This window comes from Mustela putorius, unplaced genomic scaffold (genome assembly GCF_011764305.1).
Source record: "Mustela putorius furo isolate JIRA1106 unplaced genomic scaffold, ASM1176430v1.1 tig00003871_pilon_pilon_pilon, whole genome shotgun sequence".
Lineage (NCBI taxonomy): Eukaryota > Metazoa > Chordata > Mammalia > Carnivora > Mustelidae > Mustela > Mustela putorius.
This window is the reverse complement of record NW_025422023.1, coordinates 6,385,379-6,413,004: the sequence shown is the minus strand read 5'-3', so window position 1 is coordinate 6,413,004 and position 27,626 is coordinate 6,385,379. Positions and strand designations below refer to the sequence as shown.

The window sequence follows — 27,626 nt, the reverse complement described above, 5'->3', positions numbered from 1 at the left end:
TTGAGGTGTTTCAAAAACTTTGACCAAATTAGCATTAATTCTCCTGTCTTTATTTATCAACTTTTGGGGGGTACCTAAGATTCTTCATAAACTTGAGCTATAACTAATTCATAGTCATGGAGAAAAAGTATGAAAGAAAATATTTAAGCAGTAAACAAAATTTAGTTTTTAGAGTATAATGGAAGCAAATAAACAAATTAATTAGTTTTTAATGAAAGGGTTAGAAAAAGGTCCATGGTCATGTTTTCCGGAATGTCTTTCAAGACATATATTTTGTGTATAAAAAGAAAAAAAAGTGTACTTCTGTGTTTAGATCCTGATTCCTTTCCTTATTTACTGAGGAGAATTTGTGTAAAATAAACTACAGACTTAAAGTATATAACTGATGGGTTTCAACAGTTCTGTATACCCTAGAAACCACTAATCAATATATCAAGTATTTTATCACAATCAAAGGATTTCTCAATGAGATACCACCTCACACCAGTCAGAATGGCTAAAATTAACAAGTCAGGAAATACAGATGCTGGCAAGGATGCAGAGAAAGGGGAACCCTCCTACACTGTTGGAGGGAATGTAAACTAGTGCAACTGCTCTGGAAAACAGCATGGAGGTTCCTCAAAAAGTTGAAAATAGAGCTACCCTATGACCCAGCAATTGCACTACTGGGTATTTACCCTAAAGGTACATATGTAGTGATCCAAAGGGGCATGTGCACCCCAACGTTCGTATCAGCAATGTCCACAACAGCCACACTATGGAAAGAACCTAGATGTCCATCAACAGATGAATGGATAAAGCAGATGTGGTATATATATACAATGGAATACTATGCAGCCACAAAAGAAATGAAATCTTGCCATTTGCAATAATGTGAATAGAACTAGGGGGTATTACACTTAGTGAAATAGTCAATCAGTCAATCAGAGAAAGACAATTATCATATGATCTCCCTGATATGAGGAACTGAGAGGCAACGTGGGGGGTTTGGGGGGTAGGGAAGGAAAAAAATGAAACAAGATGGGACTGGGAGTGAGACAAACCATAAGAGACTCTTAATCTCACAAAACAAACTGAGGGTTGCTGGGGGTAAGCAGATATGGAGAGGGTGGTTGGTTATGGACATTGGGGAGAGTACGTGCTATAGTGAGTGCTGTGAAGTGTGTAAACCTGGAGATTCACAGACCTGTACCCCAGGGACTAATAATACATTATATGTTAATAAAAAAAAAATTTAAAGATTCCTCAAGTTTCTCTCTCTCTCATTTTTTCAAACTTTATTTGAGAGACAGAGAGTGAAATAGTCCTCAAGTCTCTTTACAAGACATCTCTCCCGGGGTGCCTGGGTGGCTCAGTGGGTTAAGCCTCTGCTTTCGGCTCGGGTCATGGTCCCAGGGTCCTGGGATCGAGCCCCGCATCGGGCTCTCTGCTTGGCAGGGAGCCTGCTTCCTCCTCTCTCTCTGCCTACTTGTGCTCTCTGTCTGTCAAATAAACAAAATATTAAAAAAAAAAACAAAAAAACAAAAACAAGACATCTCTCCCTCCACCTCTGGCCTCAGACAAAGTGTTTTCTGTCAGTATAGATTATTTTGCACTGTGTGTGTGTACATACATATATTAGATAAAAATACATATATTATATACATGGATTAATGTATTATGTATTCTTTCAGGTCTAACACTCTTTTAGCTCAGCTCTAATGATTTGGAGATTTATCCACAGGGTCAGGTATATAAGTGGTTTAATCTTTACTGCTAAAGAGTATTCCACTGTATGGTTATATGACTATTTTTTAAAGATTTTATTCTCTATCACTATTTTCTTTTTTACTCCATCTACCTATATTCATAGACATTTGTATTGTTTCTAGTTTGGGGCTACTGTGAATACAGCTGCACTGAATGCTGACAAACAAGTACTTGGGTAAATACCCAGAATGGAATAGTTGAATCATATGGTATTTGTTTATGAGTGTACACTACTGAACACTATTATTTAAAAGAAGAATGTGATGTGCCACTGAAAAGCTCTATTTAAGAAATTTTCAAGTACTAGAGATGCCTGGGTGGCTCAGTCATTAAGCATTTGCCTTCAGCTCATGTCATGATCCCATGGTCCTGGGATCAAGCCCAGTGTTGGGTTCCCTGCTTGGCAGGAAGCATGATTCTCCCTCTCCCACTCCCCCTGCTTGTATTCCTTCTCTCATTGTGTCTCTGTCAAATAAATAAATAAAATCGTTTTTAAAAAAGAGAGAAATTTTCAAATACTGTAAAAACTGACAATCTTAAAAGAAAACACAATTAAGTATTCTTGAGCATATTAAGAGACACTCAGGACCCTGAGATCATGACTTTAAGTGCTCATCAAATCGAAGTGAACTCTGGCTGCTTCCTAACTAGGTAAGCATAGGGCTTCTCTTTCGCCAACATCAATTTGGCCACTACAAAGAAGCACCAGCCCCATTTTACAAAACTACTTTTCATGTATAACCTTTCTAATTAATTTTATAACAAATAACCATCCAAATCACAAAATGAGAAAAAATGTCAGGGTGAAAAGAAGTAAGTCTTGATAAGAAAAAACTAGAAATAATAGAAATTATGTCATAACAATTCAGAAACCTGAAGAAGAAAAATACAATCATATCTTCACGCAAAAATAACAGTACTGCTCCCACTCTCAGAAATTATTAAATATTTTCACTTGGAGGCTTGGTGGTCAGTCAATCAATTTTAACATCAAATTGCTTTTTAAAAAAATGGCCTATGATTTTTCATTCAGTAATGGTTTCCTTCAATATATACCAATCTGGAAAAAAAAACCTGGCATATCTCCATTTCTTTCTTTTCTTTATTATAAAGGACTATATAATACTGACCTGATCTAATAAAGGTTAAGTGATACAAATGATATATATTAAATAATTGTTAAATGACTTATACTATATTATGTGGAATAAAGAGAAAAAACAACTATCACCTTGTAGTCACTCAAATGACAAGCTGTTCAATTGAAAAAACCTGTTTCTGTGCTTTTATCTTCTTATCACTGCTTATTTTAAGAAGGTTTTTTAGGTCACTGAGGAACTTTTTTTTGCTGCTTACTTGACACATTACTAAGGTTTTGCTGCTTATTTGACACATTATTAAGATTTCATTTAAAACACAGTATCAGAAAAATGTTATGCTAGTGAGCTACTAAATGGAAAAGATCACTTTACAATGCCAATAAATTAGACAATTAAAAGGGTGTATCACCGTAAAAGTTGGACAAAACAGAATTTAAAATAGTTGTTAAAAACATGCAAGATATGTATAAATTCCTTTCTGTCATTCTTTATCCCACGAATGGAAGAATTTATTCAGGACATTAAAGACAGTATAATTTTAATTTTCATCATCTAAATACCTTGTATACAGAAGAAATAGTACGAAGCAATAGATATTTCTCTGACAACTTGAAGGGGATAGCCATGTTTGTCTAATTGGTTTATTGAGAATAAAACTCTCAGATTGTTATCTGGTTTCCTTAGTTTTACTAAGAATCCCGATCAAATACAATGTCTTTTATTTCCTAGTGAATAAACAGGGAAGTTAGTATTTTAGACGTTTAGACTCATCTACATTTACATAAAAGGACAAATAGAAAGGATCAAATATGATGATAAAGCATGTTAATGGACACATAATACTTTTTATATGTTTTCAAATTCGGGAAAACTAATGAGATTTTTCCGTCATCATTTGGTTCTGCTCCATCTTCTTTCAATTAGGTAGTTTATTTTTGTGATTTATGAGATTAAACAAAATGTTGGTTTAGGATTAGCTTTGCACAAAATTCTTAAGAGCATATTCCTAAATCTGCAGTTCTAAGAGCTGAAACATTAATACTAAAGCATAGATGTATTTAATGATTATGTATTTATGAAAGTGGTAACTTCCTCATTATAAAAACAATGAACCACAAACATGGATTTTAGTTCAGCACTATCCTGAAAAGTCACTTGAATTCTCAGGCCTCAGTTTTCTTATCTGTAAAATTTGGGAGGGGTGGAGTAGAAGACTTAATTCTAAAAGTCTCTTCTATTTAAAAAATTATTATTTAAAAAATTATGAATTCTAGGTGTCTTTATTCCCTAAGCTTTCTAATTTCTCATGGTTCCTTGAATCTATACCACCTACCCAAGTATAATTTGAACATGTTGCTAAATGCAAGAAATCATTTAAACTTTTTGGGTGTTTATCCCCAAAATGTACACAAACATAGAGAAATCGCCCACCTGTCATTTCCTCTTGCCTATCTACTAAGAACTCAGACTTATTACTACCCCCAAGAAAGCAAAATAGGTAGCAATAACAACAAAAGTCAGAAAAACATTTAAAAAAAGTCTGTGTTCTTTCCTGTATGAGTAAACTGCCCTAACCTCTGCCCAGCTACTCAAGCCCTAAATCTAGAAATTGCTCTTGATTTCTTTTACTCTCACTCCTGATTCATCCACCACAAATACTTCTGGATTTCTGCTGTCCTCCATCATCCTCACTACCATAACCCTAATCCAAGTCACTATTATCTCTTGTCTGGACTCTAATTGGTCTCCATGCTTCCATCTTCATTCTCAACTTCCATTCTTTTCAATCCACTTTCCATACAGCTCCAAGAATGATGTTTTTAAAATATGAATCAGATTCCCTTTCATAAATTCCTATTACTTTAGAATGACCCACAGGTTCTCTATGATCTAAGCCTTGCTTATTTCTTCCACATTTTTGCAGAATACTCTTTCCGTATACAACATCTCCTTTAACTTGATCTCTTTTCTGTTCTTTAAACATACCAAGTTCTTTACTCACTTGGGGCTTTGTAACTCCTCTACTTCTGAAGGAATATTCTTCCCTTTCTCTTCAAATAGTTCATTCTCATTTTTCACACCTCAGCTCAAAGAACATCCTGGAGATAACTTTCTTCACATTCTGATACATTCCATTTCATCATCTTGTTTATTCCCTTGATATCAATGACCACAAAAGGTAAATATATTCTTTTTGTAGTATTTACTTGTTTATTACTTATTTCCTCCAATGCAAGCCCTATAAGGATAGGGACTTCTTGCTCTTATTTTCTCCTCCTCATCACTGGCACAGTGTCCTGAATACACTGAGCTCAATCAATATTTGTTGATTAAAATACCTGGGGTGTGTACACACACACACACACACACACACACATAAATGAAAAAATACAAAGACACAGAGTAAAAATTTCCAGGGATTTACTCATCATCACTACTAGAATAAAAACACTCAAATCATATGACCCATGGTGTATGTACTAAGACTTTGTATAGGCAGGAACATAAATATATATCTTCAATGACATAAAAGCATGATTCTAATTCTAATATGGCTTAGTAGAGATCAATGTTTTCCTGTGTCATATAGAAGGCTGATTAAAAGGACGGTTCAGCAGATTAAAACTTTGTTTATTCAAATGTATTTTAAACATTCAAATGAAAAATGTGAACCCATCTATATCTTTTCTGAAATTTAGAAAGCAACTTATAAATGAACCAGGTGCAGGTAAAATGCATGAAGATTAGATATAAAAGTAAAAGCTACAGGGACGCTGGGATGACTCAGTTGTTAAGCATCTACCTTTGGCTCCACGATCCCAGGGTTCTGGGATCGAGTACCATATCAGGCTCCCTGCTCAGTGGGGTAGCCTAGCCTGCTTCTACCTCTCCCACTCCTGCTGCTTGTGTTCCCTCTCTGGCTGTGTCTCCTCTCTCTGCAAATAAATAAATAAAAAAAAAGTAAAAGCTACAAGTATTATATCAGTGAAAATTACAAAAATAAGTCATGAAGAAAAAACCACCATGATTGTTAAATACTCATACGTCAAAAAAGAAGCATAAAGTCTGCAACTTTGCGGCATAGTACTATATTCAAGGTTTTAAAAATTTGTTTTTATGCAGGTAAATTTCAAATAAATTTGTATATTTACAGGTATAATGCAGGATCAGGAGGAAAGCACTAGTTCCACAGATGCTGTTTAAAATTAGGTCACAACATGTAATTTGATGGACACAGCTTTGGTGTGTCTGATGATAAGTGTATTAATTTCTATAGCTCAATAGATTTCTCACAGTCAAAACTGCTTGATAATTCTTTTTTCAAAAGTTCTTTATATAACAAAAACATCGATAAATCACCATACGTTTGCTAAAAAAATTGCTAAAATTACTTTATTTTTGTATTTCTATATTATCGTTTTACTAGCAAAAGGCTGAATATCTGCATATTATAACTAACTTATAAAATAATTTATCAAACTCAATTATTTCCATAAATGACTTCTGAACAGCCTTCAAGTTATAATATAAATAACTGAATGTTCCATTTTTTAAGTCCAAACCACTCAAGATCAAAATTCAATTTCATTCCAATTACTTTACATATAAAAGAGGTTTTTGTATCAAATTATTTCATACTTTAAAGTAATTATGCTAGATTATGGAAATGTATGTGTATATGTGTACATATGTACTTATAGTTAAAATTTAAAATTTAATTTGAACTGGTAACAGCAGTTTCTCAAAAGGCACATTTATTCTACCCAGCAAGAAGAATTTGAGTTATTCACCTTCAAATAGTTATCTACCTTTTATACTCCCTCACAGCCAAAGGAAATATCCACAACATGTAGCATGGACAACTGATTAAAAACCAGAAAGTTCTTAATATTTCAGCTCAGTTACAAAGAAGAAAAACAGAAAAAGTAAATAATAATTAAGAAGAACAGAGGATAATATGTATTAAAAGGGTTTCTATAAGCAGACTGAAAATTTTATGTCTAATGTAGCTACTTTAACTTCGTCTTTGACAGGTGAAATTAGGGTAGTAAGGGTTAAGGGGGAAAAGATTAAAGCAAAACCGAACAAAAATCTTATTTTTTAAGAACTCTGTAAATTAGACTTTCCCCACCCTATTAAGGCTTCTTATTAGGAAAGGAAAATTCCAAAAGCCATTCAGGCTTTGATTCAGATACTAGGAGGGAACTTGGTACCAAGGGACAAAAAAATTAATTTGGCAACCACAGAACTTCCCACTGAACTCAAGAAAAATCATGCAATATTTTTGCCGTGTGCAATACTTTCTCACGTGCTGTCTCCACCTTTGTATCTATAAAACTGGTAACAACTACTTGAAAACAATTATTCCATCTCTTTTTAACAAGACAATCACATTTTTACAATACAGTAGTTGGAAACTAATGAAGTACTGGAAAAAAACAGCTATGTGAAAAAAGTACCGTGTTCTTTGCCCTATAATTTTTATCAAGGTAAAAATTTATAGCATATTAGACTTTTAAATACCATTCTAATAAACAAGCGGGATTTGAATGTTAACAATCAAGTATAAAAATAAAAAGATCATAATTCCTTAAAGTGTAAACTATCTGAAGGGTTACTTAAGTAACCATTTCTTAAACCTAGTGGACTACTTTGCAAGAACCAACGTGATAATAAAGAGTCTAATCTTACTTCACATTTAATTCATTCTCTCTGATCCAGTCAGTATTTACATCCTACCTGGCCTACTATAATGGCTTCCTCTTCTCTGTCTCACCTCTCTTCCCACTCTGATCCAAAGTATATGCTTCTATGAAGCTGGAATACCTATTTGAGGTTATTTTTTGGTGGTTCTTTGCTTTCCACACATCAAAGTGCAAAATAACTCCTTAGCCTACACACACTTTAAGTGCGCAACACACATTAGCAAACAGATGCAGACATCATCTTTAACCGCAGTTAACCTCCATTACCATTTGGTTATTTAAACAATTCGATCTTCATGAATACTGATAACATGCCCCGTAACCCCAATTCTGTACTTTCCCCCCACACCACAAGTTTCCTATTACTTTGCCACTGACTTTTATTAACAGATGGGTTTGACTTCTACTTTATTGTGAAGATGGGAAGCTAACCGACAAAACACTCTTCTGACTGTCCTCTTTACTATCTTAACACTTTTTTTTATATGTCTCCTATCTTCTGAATTTTTTTAAGACAAAAATGTCTTTTTCTGTTCTAATACCAGCGCTGTTTACCCGAGTTTGTGATTTCTTTTTTCATCTATGATCCTTCTATATCAATTAATTATTCCCTCTAAATTTATTTTGTCCTGTCCACAGGGTCCTAGCCCAACAAATATGTTCCTGTCTCCAGTACGTTACTCACTCCCACAGTACTGCCCTTCCCTCAAACTAGTCATCTCTTCTTTTCTCATTAAACTTCTAGAAAGTTAATACGGTCCCTTCATTTCCTCATTCCTTACCACAACCCTTGAAATTTGACTTCTCTCTCCACACAGACTCAAGCATGTTTTTTAAAAACATGAATGCCCCTTTATCTAACCATCAAAATTCAGTATTTTTTTTTCTTGGCAGTACTTGACGCTGTTTATCATCCAACTCTTTGGAATCCATGACAATAAACTTATTTTCCTTGAATCTTTCAGTGCTTCTTCACAAGCTCCTTCATTTCTTCTACACCCTAAATGTGGCTGTTTTCCTTTAAATGTTTCTTCTCTTCTCATGGGTCAACAATCACTCTTAAGTGCATGAATCCCAAAGCTCTGTCACCTGAATGTGACAACAGCACTTCAAGTTCAATGCACCTCCAAACACACCCACCTAGATGAGATCTCACTATTTCTATGATTGGCATTATCCTGATTCAAATTCTGGACTCAAAGACTCCTTCCTTCTTCTTATCTGATATTTTCTTGGGTTCCATACATATCCTCTTCCCTCCTATTCTCTGAGCTTAAAAAGAAAAACTAGACTTCTCACTGGTTATTCTTCATCTAGCCCACTGCCCAATGTTTTTTAAGCAAGAATGCATCAGAGTAATTTAGGGAGCTTTTGCAAAACGGTTAGGATATACTGGTTCTAGCATATGGCTAAGAAAATGTATTTTGAAAAAGTTCCATCAGTGTTTCAGATGTACACTTCTGGAAGCACTTCAGAAGCACACTTCTTGTTAAGTATAAGACTGCCTATCTTAAAATGTATACCCCTCTTTCAAATTAACTTTGTCCATGGTATCAATTTGAGCATTTCATTCTTTTGCTGAAATACTTTCAATGGCTCCCCATTATATAAAAGCCCTTCCCCAATCTGGGCTCCAGACACATCTCTCCATCATGTTTATCTACCTTTTAAAATGCTTTTCTGTGCTCCTGAAAACCCCTTTCCCTCTCTCCATAGGTCCAAATGTTATACTGATTAAATGCTTTCTTCTTCATGGATACCACTGGAAGAGCTCAAACATAAATGAGCCCCCCCCCCCAGCCCGGTCCGGATTTATATTATATAATCTTTTACAGCATTTGTTAAATAGTGCCTTGTTGATTTTTTTTTTTTTTTAAGATTTTGTTTATTTGCTAGACAGAGATTACAAGTAGGCAGAGAGAAAGGAGGAAGCAGGCTTCCTGCTGAGCAGAGAGCCAGATGCAGGGCTTAATCCCAGGACCCTGAGATCATGACCTGAGCCAAAGGCAGAGGCTTAACCCACTGAGCCACCCAGGCGCCCCTACTGCCTTATTTTTTAACATTAATATACATGCTTCATTACCTTGATACACTACAACTTCTTTAAATATCAGAGACACACCTGGACAATAAAACAGAAGTGATTATCAGCAATATCATATCCACCTCACATCATCTGCATTAGTTTTCTAGAACAAGGGTAAATTATAAACTACTTAAAAGGCTGATACTAACTTATTAGATATCTCACCGGAAGTAGAGACTTGTGGATGAACACACAAATTCTGAGACTAGAACTGCCAACGTCTAACCTATCACCATAGGTTACATAGAAGCCAGATGCTACTCGAGTTACTACTTGTTCATTACCTGTTCTGATCAAAGTCCTGAGAGTATAAATTCCCTCTCCCTAAATCTTATTTTGGGATTGTCAATTTTTTTGTTGATTTTTTTTTTCCTGAAAGTCAAATTTGAAGGGAGAAAAAAAGTTAGAGGCAATTGTATCCTCCATTTTAATAGCACAAACCCAGTTAAAAAAATTATTGCTATAGGTCATACTTTAAAAATTTTTATGTGTGTGTTAATGTACATAAATGTGTACTTATATTCATGGAATATATATTTATGTATTTGTTCTCTCTCTATATATATTTGTTTGTATGTCTCTGTGATATATTTCCCCCACACTCAAGTAGGGTTGAAAGAAGCAAGGTCATTTCCCATAGGAGAGAGAGCATGTATGCCTCCTGGATAAGTGGAGTTTTCTAAACTTTTAATTTTGAAATAATTAGAGGCACAAGGAAATTGCAAAAAAGCAGTACATGAAGGTCCCATGTACCCTCCATCCAGCTCACTCTAATGGTCATATTTATACAACTCTGATACAATATCCCAACAAGGAAACTGACACTGATACAACCTACAAGCCTTGTCAGATTTCATCAGTTTTTCTCTGCACTTATGTACACGTTAAGTTCCTTGGAACACATGATTCCAAGCAACTTTATCACATGTATAAATTCATGTAACCACCATCAATACGTGGTATTTGAAAATACTCTCACGCACATCAGAGCATATTTTTTAATCTCAGAAAATAGAACTTGGATATATTATTATACACAACACAGAAATTAAGCAGATACAATGAATACAAAATAGAACTGTATTTTGGTTTAAAATAAATTAGAAAATATTTTCATGTCAAAACTTCTCATTTTTAAGTTGTATGCTTGAAGTTTACTAAAAAACAATACATTTGGGCTATTTGTCCAATTAAAACATAGTACTCAGTATTATTTCTTGGATTCTGTTGAAGATTTGGTACAAGACACAATCATATGAAGAATATTGGGGCAATTTTTCTACAGCCATGATTGAAAATGCTGCCTCTAATGTCAGCCAATATCCTTTGCATATTTTAAGAGGGATGTGTACACAGTCATCCAGGGACCTAATGATATCCTGGTGATAAATCCCTTTTAGTATTTGTCTCAACAGTTTTTGTTTGATTGAAGAACTAGACTATTTCTCCTTAGCACAAAATAAAAATTACTTAGCATAACAAGCTTTTTTTTTCACCTTCGCTGCCAAGAAGCTCAAATTAAATTAGTGCTCATTATAGTCAATATATTATCCTTGATTCTTAGACTTATCTTTGCCTGTCTTTATAAGGTTTCTGGCCCTTATACCTTTATTTTAAATATCTTGAATATATATTACAATATGTCATATAGCACACAGTCTTAGAAACAATGATGTATGGACTGAAAGTTTGTGACCTTCCAAAATTCATAAATCTTTTTTTTTCTTTAAAGATTTTATTTATTTATTTGACAGACAGAGATCACAAGTAGGCAGAGAGGCAGGCAAAGAGAGAGAGAGGGAAGCAGGCTCCCTGCAGAGCAGAGAGCCTGATGCGGGGCTCGATCCCAGGACCCTGAGATCATGACCTGAGCCAAAGGCAGCGGCCTAACCCACTGAGCCACCCAGGCGCCCCCAAAATTCATAAATCTTAATACCCTAACCCCTGATGTGATAACAGGAGGAAGTAATTAGGTCACAGAGGCAGAGCCTTCATAATGGGATCTGTGCCTTTATAAGAGACAGTAGAGCTTGCTTCCTCTTTTTCTTCTCTTCTCTCTCTCTGCCATGTGAGGATACAATGAGAAGAAAGCTACAGGCAAGCCAGGAAGAGTGTCCTCACCAGATACTAAATCTACTGACACCTTGACATTGGTTGGACTTCTCAGCTTCCAGAACAATGAGAAACAAATATTGGTTGTTTAAGCTACCCAGTGTATGGTAGTTTGTTATAGCAGCCTAACAAAGACAATCATATATAAATGCTACATTATTTTCTTTGTATAGCAGCTCATAATTTATATTACTCATCTATAAATAAAGCTGATTTCATCCATACAAGTCACTTTACCAATGAGAAAACTGAAATTCAGAAAGATTAAATGACAATTTAGTGAATGGTAGAACTGGAAATCTCATCACTCTATAATATTTACCTTCTGGGGGGCATAGTAAAATCTCATTTATTTAAAATTACATTAATTTTAAAATAAACTACATGTCTTTTATAAGCAAGCACTATTTGCTTAATTTCTAAAAACAGCCCCAATTACTATTCTTATCATTTTTTTTTTATTCTGACCAAATGCCACACACTTAGTGTGTATGTTTAATGGTCAACAAATTGTTTTCCTTTGAGCACATCAGAGAGGTCTTTAATGGCATGAAATTTTTTTTAGAGTTTATAACAATGTTACAAAACAACATCTATTTCTAACTATATATTCAGGCTATCTTTTTTTCTTAAGATTTTATTTGTCAAAGAGAGAGAGCACATGCAAGCACATGCACAAGCAGGGAAAGCAGCAGTTAGAGGAAGAAGCAGGCTCCCTCCTGGTCAAGGAGCCTGACATGGCTCAATCCCAAGACCCTGGGGTCATACCTGAGCCAAAGGCAGATGCTTAACCGACTGAGCCACCCAGGTGTCCCTAGGATATCTTTATAATATTTTCATGTGATAATAGCCATAATTACTGTCTCTAAAAATAGCAGTCTCATATAGTTTTTTATTCTTACACAAAAATAGCAGTTGCATATAGTTTTTTGTTCTTATATACACAATATACTTTGATAATATACCCATTCATATACAATAGATTAACCGTTAAAAGCTGAAGAATCTGATTTTTATACTTATTGGCTGATAATTCTGTTTTACTCTAAAACTGAATACTGAAAACTGGGGTAAACATATGAACCGGCAAAACTCTTTAATATAATTAAATACTTAACCTAATTTAGACCACTGAAATAAACATTTATTTTAAATACCAGGCATAAATAGGTCTCCATTAAATATAACTGTGGCAAATATACTTTGCTTACTTAGGCAATTTCAAATCATGTCGGTATTATATTAATACACACTTATCTAACCAACTTACTCTACAAAATATTATAGAATTATTGCTAAATGTATTTTAGCATTTGCAACCAGAACAATAAATTCTTTATTTTTAATATAAAAATAGTATAGCATTATTATAATCACTAATATACACACAGATCCATGCATATATTTGGTATCCTTTCCAATTATACTTAAAGTCAATGAAATAAACAATATTTATTTCACTTCATAAATATTGGCTTTGGCAAGCTGAATTATCTCCTCATTTTGAATATTTATTTATTCATCAATGAGCACAAATCCAATTATCTATGTAAGATGGCATATTATATAAGCTCCCTAAGTATCTTTCCAATAACAGTACCAATTATATAATAAGCATTAATTTTACTTTTTAAACAAGCATATTTGTTTAATTTAAATATATATTGAATAGATATTTATGTTTTATATTTATATATATATTTTTAGTTTTGTTTATAAACATGTAATGTATTATTAGCCCTAGGGGTACAGGTCTGTGAATCGCCAGGTTTACACACTTCACAGCACTCACCATAGCCCATACCCTTCCCAATTATATTTATATATATTAAGTGTAGATATATATTAATCTTTATCTGGTATACAAAAGGCACAGATATTTAATTTTATCTAATCATTTTCTTCTAGCCCCTACTATATAATTTTGAACAAATATATCTAATATCAATTATTTCCTGACCTCAAGCAGTAACATCTGCAGAGAAAACTCAGTCTCCAATGACCAATTTATCCTTACAAATTATAAATACAGCATGGGAATTTAACATGAAGCTTTTCAGTACCATAAGACCATTTAATTATATCAGCAATTCAAAAAGTGCACATCTATTTAAACAAAACTAATCACTGAAAGAAGGGACTACTACAGAGATGGCCACATAGGGAGGAAAAAAGAACTCATTTTTTAAAAATATCACCTTTGAGAGAAATGTATAATGAAACAGGCTGAAGGTATGCAATTCTGAAATTTAATACAACTTCTCTTTATTTAAAATTATATTCCCCAGTGTATCCCATCACAGCTTTGCTGATTCCTTCTAAATTAAAATACAATTTTCCTCTGATCATTGATTTAAAGGATGTCAAACTTCTTATAAAAAGGGTTACTTGGCAAAGTTCAAGGCAAAAGAGCTATTTTAAAATGTTGCCGGTATCAAAATTCTGTTTGGATACTTCGAAAGAGAAATCCATAAATGAAGTACCTTTCTTCTGTTCTTTTGGAAGAACAGAAAAAAGACCAGACATTTTAAATGAAAAATGTTCTCACCCAGTGATTCTTTCATCTCTATATGCAAGAGAGGGACTGGGATTCAAAAAGTTCATCAGCAACAAAGCCTCACTCAGTTCCATTTAGGAGCTGTATCAGCCTGCTACCTGATGTTATGTAAGAGTTTCCTTCCATTCGGAAGAGTTCCTAAAATGGGTACTGTCAAAGGCAGTAAAACTATAAAACCCGACCTACTTTTTTCAAAAGATTTCCATGGATCTTATGGCAAGTATAATTCCTTTTAGAGTTGGAGCTATCCTCCTTTCAAGTAAACTGTGTTGACTGAAATACGCTAGCAAATGCTTCACTTTTTAAGGGTTAAAATACAAATCCGTAAAATATACACACATTTCTCAAATTTTTATCTCTAACAGTGAATGTCTACTGGTGCTTTCCGCATACATTGGCTTTCCTATCTATTGTAAGCCTAGTATCATTCTGAATAAGCTCACATTAAAAAAATTACCCATTTGGAATACATTTATAAAATTTAAGCAAACAAATTAGTCTGATAGGAAAGTCTGATAAAACACAAATGTGAATTTTAAAACATATGTTACTTATAAGAAAAAGATTCGTTGTATTTATAAAGCTGTCGTGTAGTTTTCAGTCTTCGTTTTAAGAATGAAGCATTACATTCTTGAGAGGGAAGAAGGTTAATTAATTAAAATGGAAGCTATTCAATACTTTTTAAAAAGAGAAATTAATTTCTGGGTTCTTTTAAATTCCCCATTGTCATAAAATATAATGAGAAATGCATTTCAAGTAAATTCTCAAGTCAACCACACAGCATCATTATTTACAGATACAAAATGTCATCCTTATAATTCAAATAAAAGTGCTGTATTATTCCTACAATTATTGTGAAAACATCACTGAGAAGTTCACAGAGATTTAATTTCAAAGGGAAGGATAAATCATACAGACTTATGGAAATTATATGCACAAGATAGCATGGCACAATGAACACATTTTTTCACATGATTTACAGTAATAAATGACTCCTTTTATTTATTCATTTTTTAATATTTATTCATTCTTAAGACTACTAACTTCATTTTCCCTAAGCAAGGCTTACAAGTATAAAAAATAGCCTGTATTTGTTATGCTCAATTTTCCACTTAACTATAGTTTACATTGAATTGAGTGAAAATGAAGTGGTTATAAATATTTATAAATAAGTGAAACAAAAAAATTAACTTCACAGCCTAAAGCACATCCACAGACTTTATGCTGCATATCTCATAAGGACATAGCAAAAAGATATGATAAACACTGTAATAATGGACTTTAGTTTCATCAAAATGATAATCTTATTAACTACACATTTATTACCCTAACTTCAAGTTTCCTTAGAGTACACAGGAAATAAAATTACTCTGTGCCCATAGAAATCACAGCAATATGAGACAAGAGATCACTGTAAGTGTTTCTCCTATTGTGCCAAAACTAAGGGAAAGTCCAGAACAAAAGTACTCAAAACAGGCATTTCCTATAAATGCATAATTTAAGAATAACTAACCAGAACAAGGATTAAAGGATACTCAAGATAGGCTTAAATTCTAGTAATATACACAGAAGGATAAGAATAAACTTATTAATGATCAATGCTCTCCAACTACATGCCAGCAATCTTTGACTATAACTCTGCAGAAGCTTTTTTAGTATGTATTGTTAAAATTAATCATATAAAATGTATCTTAAATGGTTCACTCTTGAAAGCTAATATTATAAGCCATGATGTTCAAAAAAATCCTAAATATAAAAATGCAAATTTATAAAGTATTGGAATTCTGTAATTAATTCTATAAATAAAGCTATCCTAGGATAAAAGGCAAAGGAATGAAAGGAACAGTAGATAAATTTATAATCAGTACTGGGGACTAGAAGCTGTAAGTTAAAATTCATATTAAGACATCTATGTCTTTAGATGTAATATATAATGTTCCAGAAAAAGTAAGGAAAGGAGAATAAATGAGGCTAGCCTTACCATTAATACTACAAATCATAACTGAAAAGTTATAGTTTCAGTCTTTTTTCTACTTTCTTTAATCATAAATAAGTATGTTCATGACCTTATTTTCAATCTGGCTTATATACAAAAATCACTTTTTGAAGCACTGCCTATTATAAAAGGGCTATGTCTTTTGTACATGAAATCAATGGGGAAAATAAACAGTAAGAGTTATCCTAGTTATATAAATAGAACTAAATTCCTAGGAGACTTTAAAGGTAAATATTAAAATATGTGTTTTTGGCTCAGAAAATATATACCTAAGGAAAACCCAAGATAAGGCTAATTAAACTGAATATACTCAAGATTTTTTTGGATTTTATTTATATAAGTGTGGAGAGGAGAAGTAGAAAATTTTGTAATATGCCCATACCCAAGTTCTTGCTTTCTGTCTACCTGGCAGAGCAGTTTATTTTAGAAAGTGGTGAGGATGACAGTGTGACATTATGACAAATAGGAATGGAATCAATGCAAATGCAGTAGGCCAATCTAACTTTAGAGAAGATGATGGTTTTAATGAATGGATTTATTGAATTTCAAGTAATTAAAAATTTATTTGGACAGACCTAGATACTTTAAAAAAACTGTGTTTGTCAGCATTCTCATTCAGAGACAGAACTTTGATAAACTCTAACTGAAAAGATAATATATATTTTTTCTAAAACTAAAAGTCCTAATTTCTTAGAAATTGACTGACTTTCCTCTGAAAGTAATATTTGTGATAGCAGAGGAAAAGAATTCATTTCCTTAACTTCTTAGTTAAGAATGGTATGGCCCAAATTTCCACTGGATCTGCTGAGAAAGCAGAGCTAAGTCATAACTGGCCCATGTTAGTATCTTAGCCTAAAAAAGACAGTGCTAACACTAAAAATGAAATTAGTTTCAAAACCAGAATTCTTAAAAAAAAGTTTTTAAGTGTATCATTGATATTTCAACACTTACGGCTATCGTAACATATGTTTCCTAGAGCCCTGCCCGTTTGAAGTAGCACTTCCTGGTCTTTGCTATTTAGCAGCTGCACCAGTGGTGAAATCAATCCGGCATCCACACATGGAATACGCATAAATTCTGAAAATAAGAGACATATGTAATTAAAAATCTAAAAATTCACAGTTTACATTATCATGTCCTTTAATAAAATATCTACCCACTCTGAAAGTGTTAAAAATGGCTTACCATCTGAAGGATCATTCTGTTCAAAAGTAACTCTACTAAATACTTAGTGAAATAAGAACACAAAATGAGTAGGGTCATATTTTTCTTTGTTGACAGTCTCTATCATAAAACCAAAAGATTTTTAATTAATTTTCATTATACCTAATTGATCACTATTTTCTTATAATAATGAATGTGCTTGGGAAGCAATATATGATGACAGGAACACTTGGCAATGTTCCTTCCATGAGCCTGATAATTAAAGTACTACAGTTATAAACTAAGCCATCAAATTGTACAAATTTTCACATGTTCTCTTTTTATTCACTGTATGTTCTCTAAAAGGACAAAATATTTTTCAAAAAGGTTTGAGTGTATCATTACAAATAATAGGTCCTTTTCAATTGCTAAGACCTGGTAGAATCATCTATTCCTTAATTCCTACTTTTTGTTTTTATGGATCACTCACATCTGCTGTTATACCCATAAATTCATAGGTCTCAAATACCAAATGTTAAGTTTTCTTATACTTCTAACACATTTTTCATTGTCTCCCAATGATACCATCATAGTCATGATTATTAGACATAAATTTTTTTATAGTGTCTCATGATGGACTATTACAAAAATTGAGGGATAATAATGATACCAATTAATGAAAGTTCTCCAAATAATCAATATTGGAACCATCATTTTGGACATCAAGACATACTGTAAGTCAAGGAACTTAGTCAACACAGACCTAATTCCACATCCTATAACCCATCCTACTAAATTAAAAAATCATTGTCTTTTCACTATTATTTTCAAGGGGGGGGGGTTCACTCCTTAGTCTGTTCCACAAGTACCACCATAAGAAATCTTCCCTCTCTTTTTCTCCATTTTCAAATTCCTAGAGCACATCATATAAGGCTGTTATGTGAGCTGTTACGTCTGAAACAACTTCTTTAACCCATGACATAGCTATGAGTCACAGAGGTATTCTTCTCTACCTAAACAAAAGATTGCATTCCTATTACATCTCTTACTTACTTACCACTGTATTATTGAAAACTCTCTATAATTTAAACTTCCAAGATTTAAGAAGTACTTCTTACTTCTAAAGCTAATCTTTAAGTCTACTGTTGATTTTTTTTTTCCCTTTCTTTCTTTTTTTTTTAAACTCCATATTGGGAGTTTTTCCTATTGGGAAAATGAATTATGCTCTAAATAATTTCAAGAACTCAATGACCATCTTCTATAGGGGATGACATATCAATCTACTTGTCTACCTCTTAAGTTAATGATCTCCTTGGGATCTTTATATATTTCAAATCTTAAAATAACATGTCACCAACTCAAATTAATTAACTTGAAGATAGATATTCATTATCTTTTCTACCTTTCCCTATGCCTAGTTTCCAACAGTGAAATAACTACTAAAATAAGAAATTTACAAATAGTCTGATTTGCACTCTTATTTCATAAATTTCATTTCCTTTGGACCCTTATTTCTCTTTTCTTATTTCATAACTGCTGTTGTATTTTATTGTTTTGCTTCTTTGGTTTGTTGTTGCTATGCTTCAGGCAATGGCAACATTGATGAGTTACTATTTTTGTTTGCTTTGATGCTCTAATGTTCTATATGATACCAACATAGCTTTCAAAATTCTGATGGTACAATCAATAGTAGAGAGTTAATAATTATGGGAAAATTACAGAATCAAATAAAACTGTTCTAAACTTTTTCTTAAATACCAAAGCATACAAACACCATTAGTAGGTCAATTGTACCTCATTTTTTTTTTAAAGCATATAATTAAATAAAATAAAACTAGTATATTCCTTGGCTTTCAGTGTAAAGGCAAGACTGCCAGTCCCTGGAAGAAGCAAACTCCCTTCTAAAACCTTCTGCTTTTCAGTCAGTTTGCTTTTTAACTGCAGACTGCAGTTCTCTTTAGCTAGTTTTAAAGACATAAAGTTATCTCCTTTAGGTGGATATATGTAAAAATAGACCAGGAACTTATAAGAAATATGTTTAAAATATTATATTCAACATACATTATTTATTTATATATATGTAAAAATAGACCAGGAACTTACAAGGAATATGTTTAAAATGCTATATTTAATACACATTAATTTATACATATTATATATATAATATTATAGAGGTTATAGAATGAATGGCTGTCACAGTCATCCTTGTTCACAGGATTCCCACCACACATACCCCTAGTTCATACTACATGAACTTGTTACCTGAGCATAGCTGGTGAGACTCTGACTTGAGGCCAGACTATATACCGGCTGGCCAATAGCCTATCAGATGTTCTAGTTCAAAAATCTGCTAAAAAGGACGATAGCAAGGGACTGGGAAAAAAAAAAAAATCAGATCCTTTCTTCTTAATTTGAACTCCAGAGAACTGAAAAGTTCTTGAGGAGGGAGGGAAGGACTGTCAGGGGAAGGCTGAAACTGAGATACATGCAGAATGACAGTGAGTGAAAAAACCATAGTCAGGGGGCACCTGGGTGGCTCAGTGGGTTAAAAACCATAGTCAATGAAGGCACTGACTATGCAGTAGAAGAAGCCACTAAGTATTTGTATACTTCTATGTGTGTCTATACACACATAGTTTTTTGCATAATGTGTGGACTTCAACATAGAAATTCAATATAGAGCTTCAAGGAATAGGCACTGCTCTATATTAATATCAACCCAAATTTATTAACATAAAGTTAATTTCTACTGAAGAGTATTTTTTTCCTTTGATTATAGTGAAACAATCAATAAATGTTTGATAGAATATTTCTATTTCTTTCTGAATCCAGTATTTTTTGTTTTTTTTAAGATTTTACTTGCTTATTTGACAGAGATCACAAGTAGGCAGAGAGGCAGGCAGAGAGAGAGGGGGAAGCAGGCTCCCGGCTTAGCAGAGAGCCGATGTGATGCAGGGCTCTTGGGGCTCAATCCCAGGACCCTAGGATCGTGACCTGAGATGAAGGCAGAGGCTTAACCCACTGAGCCACCCAAGCACCCAGCAACATTCCTTTCTTTTTTGCTTTTTCTTTTCCAAACCTACTTGAATTACACATTCATTCAGCATCATAGTGAAGTACAGTACTGTGATGAAAATCATAGTTTTTTAAATAAAATCTGCTTTTATTATATCTACTTATCAAATATTAAAAGCCTTACATGTACATACTTTCCTCATTTTCAGCTGCCTAAAGGAAATAAATCTATTTTACTAAAACTTATATAAGCCTAATAAAAACATATGGAGTATTAGAGTCTACTTTAATGTTAGACTAAATAGTAATGTGAATTCTGAGTTTGAATTTTCTCTAATAACCTCCCTATAATTATTAACTATTAGTTTTTTATGTTTTTCATTAGAAGAACAAGGACAACTATGAGGTGTGAATACATAGGAACCAGTGGCTTTCACATGTAGGTTGCTGAATTGACATTTTTAATTTACACTATATTGCCTTTTGTTAAAAAAAAAAAAGTTAATACTGGTAACTGTAACTAATTCTTACAAAATGACTGAGGTTAAGCTTCCAACACTGCAATATCAATGTATACTTAAAGCTACTTGACAACGTGGTAAACTTTATTGGTTGGAAGCAGGTAATCAATTTTATTCAACAACTTTTCTAGAGCATACACATATATTTAATACTAAAATAAATATATACCTGTTATGGAGTAGAGGGCAAAATTAAAACAAATTTATACGACAAAACAGGAGAATTCCAGTTTTCTAGTGGTGGCTTCTCCACCACTTGTACACTTGAACTCTTTTGTTCAGAGAGCATTCAAGGAGAAAAGTTTGATAAACACTTTTAGAATCTGATAAAGCACGGATGGGGGAAAAAAGCATAATGTTGATCCAAATTACCGATTCTGTATCATTTTAGACTGTGATTTGGTTCTCAAGCTTTATAGGCATGAGGATCACCTGGAAGACTTGTTAAAACAGACGGAGTCCCCAGTCTTAGAGTTCCTGATTCAGTAGGTCCAAGTGGGAGGTTCCAACAATTTGTATCCTAATCAGTTCCTAGTGAATCTGATGCTGATGGTCCAAGGCAGGCAACCAGTGTTTTGGAGGAGTAGAGGAAGAGACACAAAGTAGTTCACCTTCTGTTTGCTTTTTACACATTTTAACTTCAGTTATCAGCCTAATCTTTCAGGTCATATGCTGCTATCCCTGCATTAAGACCACTAGTACGCTTTCTACTTCTATCATAAAATCTCATTTACTGAAGAAAAGTAAAGAAGAAGAAGAGACAAGGAGAAGCATAAGTTCCAATTATTATCATGTAAGTGTTTGAATACCAGCTTTACCACCTACTAGCTCTGTAAAGATAGGCAAGGTATTTAACCTGTTTTCTCATGTGCATAAAATAATCCCATCTCATATGGGGTTCTTATAAGAATTTGAAATAATGTACAAAACACCTGGCACAACCAGGCACATTAATAGCAGCACCCGGTTTTAGGAAATTATTATTATTATACCTTGAGAGTACAATTCTGAAAAGGAGGATAGATAATTCCTATCTTACTTATTTTTCCTTTGCCTCAAATCTGTCTTAAGTATATTATACAGGGGAATACTTTATTTAAAGGTATCAAAACCTTTTACTGTAATTTATGCTCATAGCTATGCACCTACATTACACTTGCTCATGAAACTTCTTGCTAATCCTCTGGATTTTGTACATTAGTACATAATCAGGTATGTTAATTTTTAGAGTTTTTTGTATGTGCAAGAGTAAACATAATTATATTTTAAGATTAATCTGAATCTAAGAAGTATATGCTAATATTTCTCCTCTGTAGTTACACAAAATTTGCAGCAGAGGGAAGACGAACAAATCAACTTTCAATCTCTTTTTAACTCTGGTTCATATAATCTTTTTTTCATTGTCAAGTTCCTAACAGAGAAGAAAGACAAGCCTAATCAATGTACTCTGTTGCATCATGCTCTATTTCTGAAGATATTATATATTTTTAAAAGAAGATTCTAATTTACTTTCTCAGCCAATCACTTACAAAAACAATGTAATGATTAAGCAAGAAATGAGCATTTAAATGTATTCCATTTATTTTAATCAGTAGAGGTTAGTGATATGCTGTAACAAGCCTCTGACTAGCAGTATAAATTCTAAAAATTCTATTATGTCTTTAGAACATAGCTGTCTTCTATTAGGGTATTACTAGCAGCAACCTATAGCAGGAGTATTATTATGAAACTGTGACAAAGTGTTATAAGGAGTGATATTATTAAGAAATATCATAGAGGAATAGCATTCATTTCACAAAAACTTACTATCCAAAATTTCTGAATATATGTTATAGTTAGTACGTAGACTCATTCTTAAGAGATTTTAAGGAAAACACTGATTTCTGGAAATCTATACTGTAATTCCCATGAAGTTAAAAATGAACCATCTGATCTTAAAAATCAAGCTGTATTGCATCTAAGGGAGATTCAGGTAATGGTTCGTCTAGGTTAACAAACACCATCTAAAGGGGTTCCATTCTCAAGTTAGATCTGCTTCAGGAGTTCTTTGTTATCCCAGGGTAATCACTGTCTATTTGGAGGGGTTCAAATCTGCTTGAAGCACACGAAATATTCCCTTATCACGAGGAATCTGAACAGTTATGACCAGCTCAAATCCAAAGGGCAACATAATGATTACATAATTACAGTAGCTTACACATGACATACAAACAATAGGTGTCAGTTTTCATCCAACAACTAAAAAACAATGTACCAATATAGAACTTCATTGGTATTTGAAAGACATTTTGAGAGCCTCTAAACAAATGAAAAAATTTCATTGCAATTTTTGTTTTGGTAACACAAATTAACAAATTGTTTTACTGGGCAAAAAACAACACATACTGATACTTTACAAGGCCACTTGCCATACACATTATACAAATGAAGCCAGAATTTTTAAAAATTTCTTTTCTTTGAAGTATAATATATGCAAATTGCTAAAATAAAAGTCCTAAAAATAATACCAAACTTCAAAAATTGAGGCACACTAAAGATACTACATTAAGTATGGCCTTCCCTTAGGCTTAAAAACTGCTTTAAGAAGTCAGTGTTTTTCTCAAACTGAAATAAACACGTGCAAATATATCTGCTAAAATACAGTTCTTCCTACAGATCTCTCACTAGATAGAAACCATCTCTACTAGAATGGATTAGCTACTTTATAATCTAAGTTTTGCTGTCTTTGAGATTTTTCCATAGTATTCTTACATGAAGACTTCAGAAATAAATGTGCTTCTTGGAGGTGAGTACAGAATATAGAACATCTATTCCAGCTGTATTGCTGCAGTTAGACCCCTTGCCCCAAATAAAAGGAAAGTTTATCTGGGTATAATACAGACCAACATATACACATGCAAAACAACATAAAGGTGAGGTCTCCTGTGACAATAAAGATGAATGACTCAATAGCAAGCTCAAGAATCCTATTATCAAAGTAATACATGACACAGATGTGAAAAGAACTAGCAGTACTTTCCTTTAATTCTACTCTGAAGGAATGGAAATGTATGAATAGAATGACTGTAACTATAGTCATTTTCAACAACTATATGGGAAAACAGTCAAAGAAAAAAAAATAGAAGGAAAGGGACAATGTCTAATCTATAAAATTAAAACATAAATTAATAAAACATACTGACAAGTGAGGTGTAAAACTGAAGATGTTCCCAGGAGAAAAGCTCTTGAGGAAAACCTCACCATTTTTGGCTACTTCTGCTATGACGTTAGCTACTTTGGCTGTGCAGGAAGACTGTGGAATCAACAGACTTGCAAACAGCTGAAGTATTCCACTTCCTTGGATTTTTTCACTCGTTTCCATATCTGTAAGAGATACATACAAAGAAATGAAAATCTTCAACACTAATACTGACAACTTTATCTACAAGAAAGTCTTCAAGAATTTGCACCATCCATAACAGAAATTAGTTCAATGTACATTCAAGTATATACATTTACATAAGTATAAATATATTTATAATCTTCAGTTCAACAAGTTCCTTTTATCTTGAGTTTTTATTTGCACAAAACACTTTATAATACAATGTTCTGTCTATCTAAAGTCAGATTATAAAGGAATCTTTTCTGAATATACCACTGCATACCACATTTACTTTTCAATGTTAGTTCCAACCTCGTCTATTCAGATTAGAAATGCTTTTTTTTCCTACTTCCCTTCTGAACTTTTTCTTTTTCTTTCTTTTTTTAAAGATTTTATTTATTTGAGGGGCACCTGGGTGGCTCAGTGGATTAAGCCGCTGCCTTCGGCTCAGGTCATGATCTCGGTGTCCTGGGATCGAGCCCCGCATCGAGCTCTTTGCTCAGCGGGAGCCTGCTTCTCTCTCTCTCTCTCTCTCTCTCTCTCTCTGCCTGACTCTCCGCCTACTTGTGATTACTCTCTCTGTCAAATAAATAAATAAAATCTTTAAAAAAAAAAAAGATTTTATTTATTTGAGAGAGAGAACACAGAGAGAGAGTGAGAAGCAGACTCCTCACTGAGCAGAGAGCCTGACATGGGGCTCAATTCCAAGATACTGAGATCACGACCTGAGCCAAAGGCAGATGCTTAACCAACTGAGCCACTTGGGCACCCCTCTTCTAAATTTTTAATGGCATTACACACCACACACACACACACACATTTAAGGGCATTTTTAATATATATATTATATATTATATATATATATATATACACACACACATACATACATACATATAATTTCTATGGTTTCCTACAATGCTAGAGCAATTTTTTAATGGCAATTAAAGGAGCAAAAAACTCACCTTATGTCATTTTATATGGAATTATACAGGGGAGACTATATAGTTCCAATGACTAATATGTTTTTCATATCAGTCATTCGAATGACCACTAATGAAGAGAAATAGTAAATAGCAATAAGGCCATGGTATTCAGAACTCTATTTGTTGATAGAGAAATATAAGAGTCCCCTACTTCTTTCCCTTCCTTGTTAAAATACAAGTTGGCTTTCTATGAAACCAAGCCACTCATGGACCTGTTAGTGAAAGCATGCCATACTAAAGACAGTAAGAATACTGGAATGATGATAGAAGTGAAGAAAAACTCAAGGAAATAAAACTTAACATTACTATCTGATTCTAAACCATGAAGAGGAATGGCATGTGTTTAGAGTTATTAAGCTCATTAAAACATCCAATTTAAATTTGGTCCCCTATATCCTTTACATGCACTGGATATACATACACATAAGAGGGAACTCTAAAGACCTTTTAAGTAAATGGCAGCTGCTGTGAACAACACAGAATAGGAAAATCATATTTAATAATCTGAGAGCCTACTCCCCAAAAGTAATGTATTTCTTTATACTAAGAAATATAAACTATACTATACTTTTATGCTGATTGTCTAGTATAGTGGTTTTCAAATTGTGAGTTCCAATCCATTAGGAACTCTGACATGGTGAACAAGAACCAGTAATTTCTTAAGAGAAACGGAATTAACATCTGCAACAACAAAAGAATAGAAAAAAATTTTGAATAAAGTAAAACAGTAACTTTGGTTTGAACTATGTGCATGCACATGTACTACTCCATGTAAAATGCATTTTTTAATAATAGAGTCGGGTCAAAAAAGTTAAAAACCACTGTTCCGTGCACCCCTTGACTATGCAGGATTCTGAGCTAAAGAACCTTTAACACTCTCTTAACATCATCAAAAGAAGCTAGAACTGTGAAATGGATCTGAAGAAATATAAATTTACATGGAGAATTATACTTCCATGGATTATCTTAAAAAGAGTTATTTGCAACTAGTTATATGTGTGTGCTCACCTAAAACATTAGTACTATAGATCAAATAACTAAGATTATCCAGTGTTGAAACTCCATCCATGCACTTCCTGTTGCTACCATAAGCCTATTACATTTTCATACAGCAAATACTATTTTAGTTTCTTTATTTATGTAGTAAAAGAAAAAGGAAATTTTGTAGATACTTAAAAATCACCTTATTAAGTGAAGAGAGCCCAAAAAGATGATGTAAATTTGTCTAAAGTCACTAGATCATACTAATCACAGAGCATAAACAGAAAATTCAGATTCGATGACACAACCAAACTGACATGTGTTTTACCTGGCATCCAATGGTTTTTTGTTTGTTTTTAGATCAGAAAACTTACTGAAGCATGATAGAGGAAACCTGCCCTTTTGTATGCAGTTTCTTACTATGTTTCTTATAATTCAGATTATGAGAAACATAAACTACCTATGATGGGACTTAAACACAGAAGCTGTCTTTTAGCAACCATATTTATAAAATACAATGTAATGTTTTGCTTTTATTTTGTTACTTGAACTAAAAAATGAGTTTTTAAGATACCACCTAAAAATCGGACACCAAATTTTCATTAATTGATTTTTCCTCCCAAGAAGTCAAAAAAGAACTGAACTCAATTTGCCATTTTAAAATCCTTCCTTTTCTGACCATTGCTACCAGAAGATGTATAACCCCAGAATGCTGGGGCAGATTGCCCCAGGGGTCTTGTCCCACCATCTGCTGATGCTGGGATGACAGCAAGAGTCTGGCATAAGGCATGAATCACGATTAGATGTGAAGCTTAGGCATTTGTGTGTGTGGAGGCGAGCAGTTAAGTGCAAATCACCCATGCATGTCTCATTTTAACCAGAACTGAAAGCATGACTTAACATCAGAGCTGAACTACCAAGGGCAAGGGGGGAGAAAGGAAACAAAAGCAGTATCAACTCCTTATATTCTAGCGAGCCTTGCCACAGGTTACAATCCAAGGAATTGGGTAAATAGCTCTACTAAAATGAGTGAAGATTTGTGAACAATAATTTTTTAATGCTACTGTTAGAGAAATAAAAGGGGAAAACAATGGTGGTTTTTTTTTTTCCATATAAATCTGATATACAATTTAGAAAAAAATCTAACAGGTATCCTATTAACCTGCTAGCATGTGGATTTCTACGTAAGTTTCAAATTTAAATTAAACAGCTGAAAATGAACTTCTTTCCTTTCACATAAAAACATGACCAAATACTGCTTATCACTAAAATACCACTGTACAATAAATAATAACAAAGTTTCAGTTTCACTTCAT

The 27,626-nt window shown here is 33.3% G+C and overlaps 1 protein-coding gene across 8 annotated transcripts in view; it reads right to left on the bottom strand.

Moving 5' to 3' along the window:
- RAP1GDS1 (Rap1 GTPase-GDP dissociation stimulator 1) overlaps positions 1–27,626 on the bottom strand; it is a 145,827-nt gene that overhangs the window by 63,511 nt on the left and 54,690 nt on the right. For 7 of the 8 annotated variants that reach the window (XM_004756025.2, XM_045067041.1, XM_004756023.2 and 4 more), the window contains 2 exons: positions 24,226–24,348; positions 17,258–17,383 (listed from right to left, as the gene is read on the bottom strand). In XM_004756025.2, the coding sequence (XP_004756082.1) occupies positions 17,258–17,383; positions 24,226–24,348 (249 nt within the window). Of the gene's footprint in view, positions 1–17,257; positions 17,384–24,167; positions 24,191–24,225; positions 24,349–27,626 lie in introns of those variants that run through there. The other variant, XM_013058018.2, reaches the window with a different exon arrangement.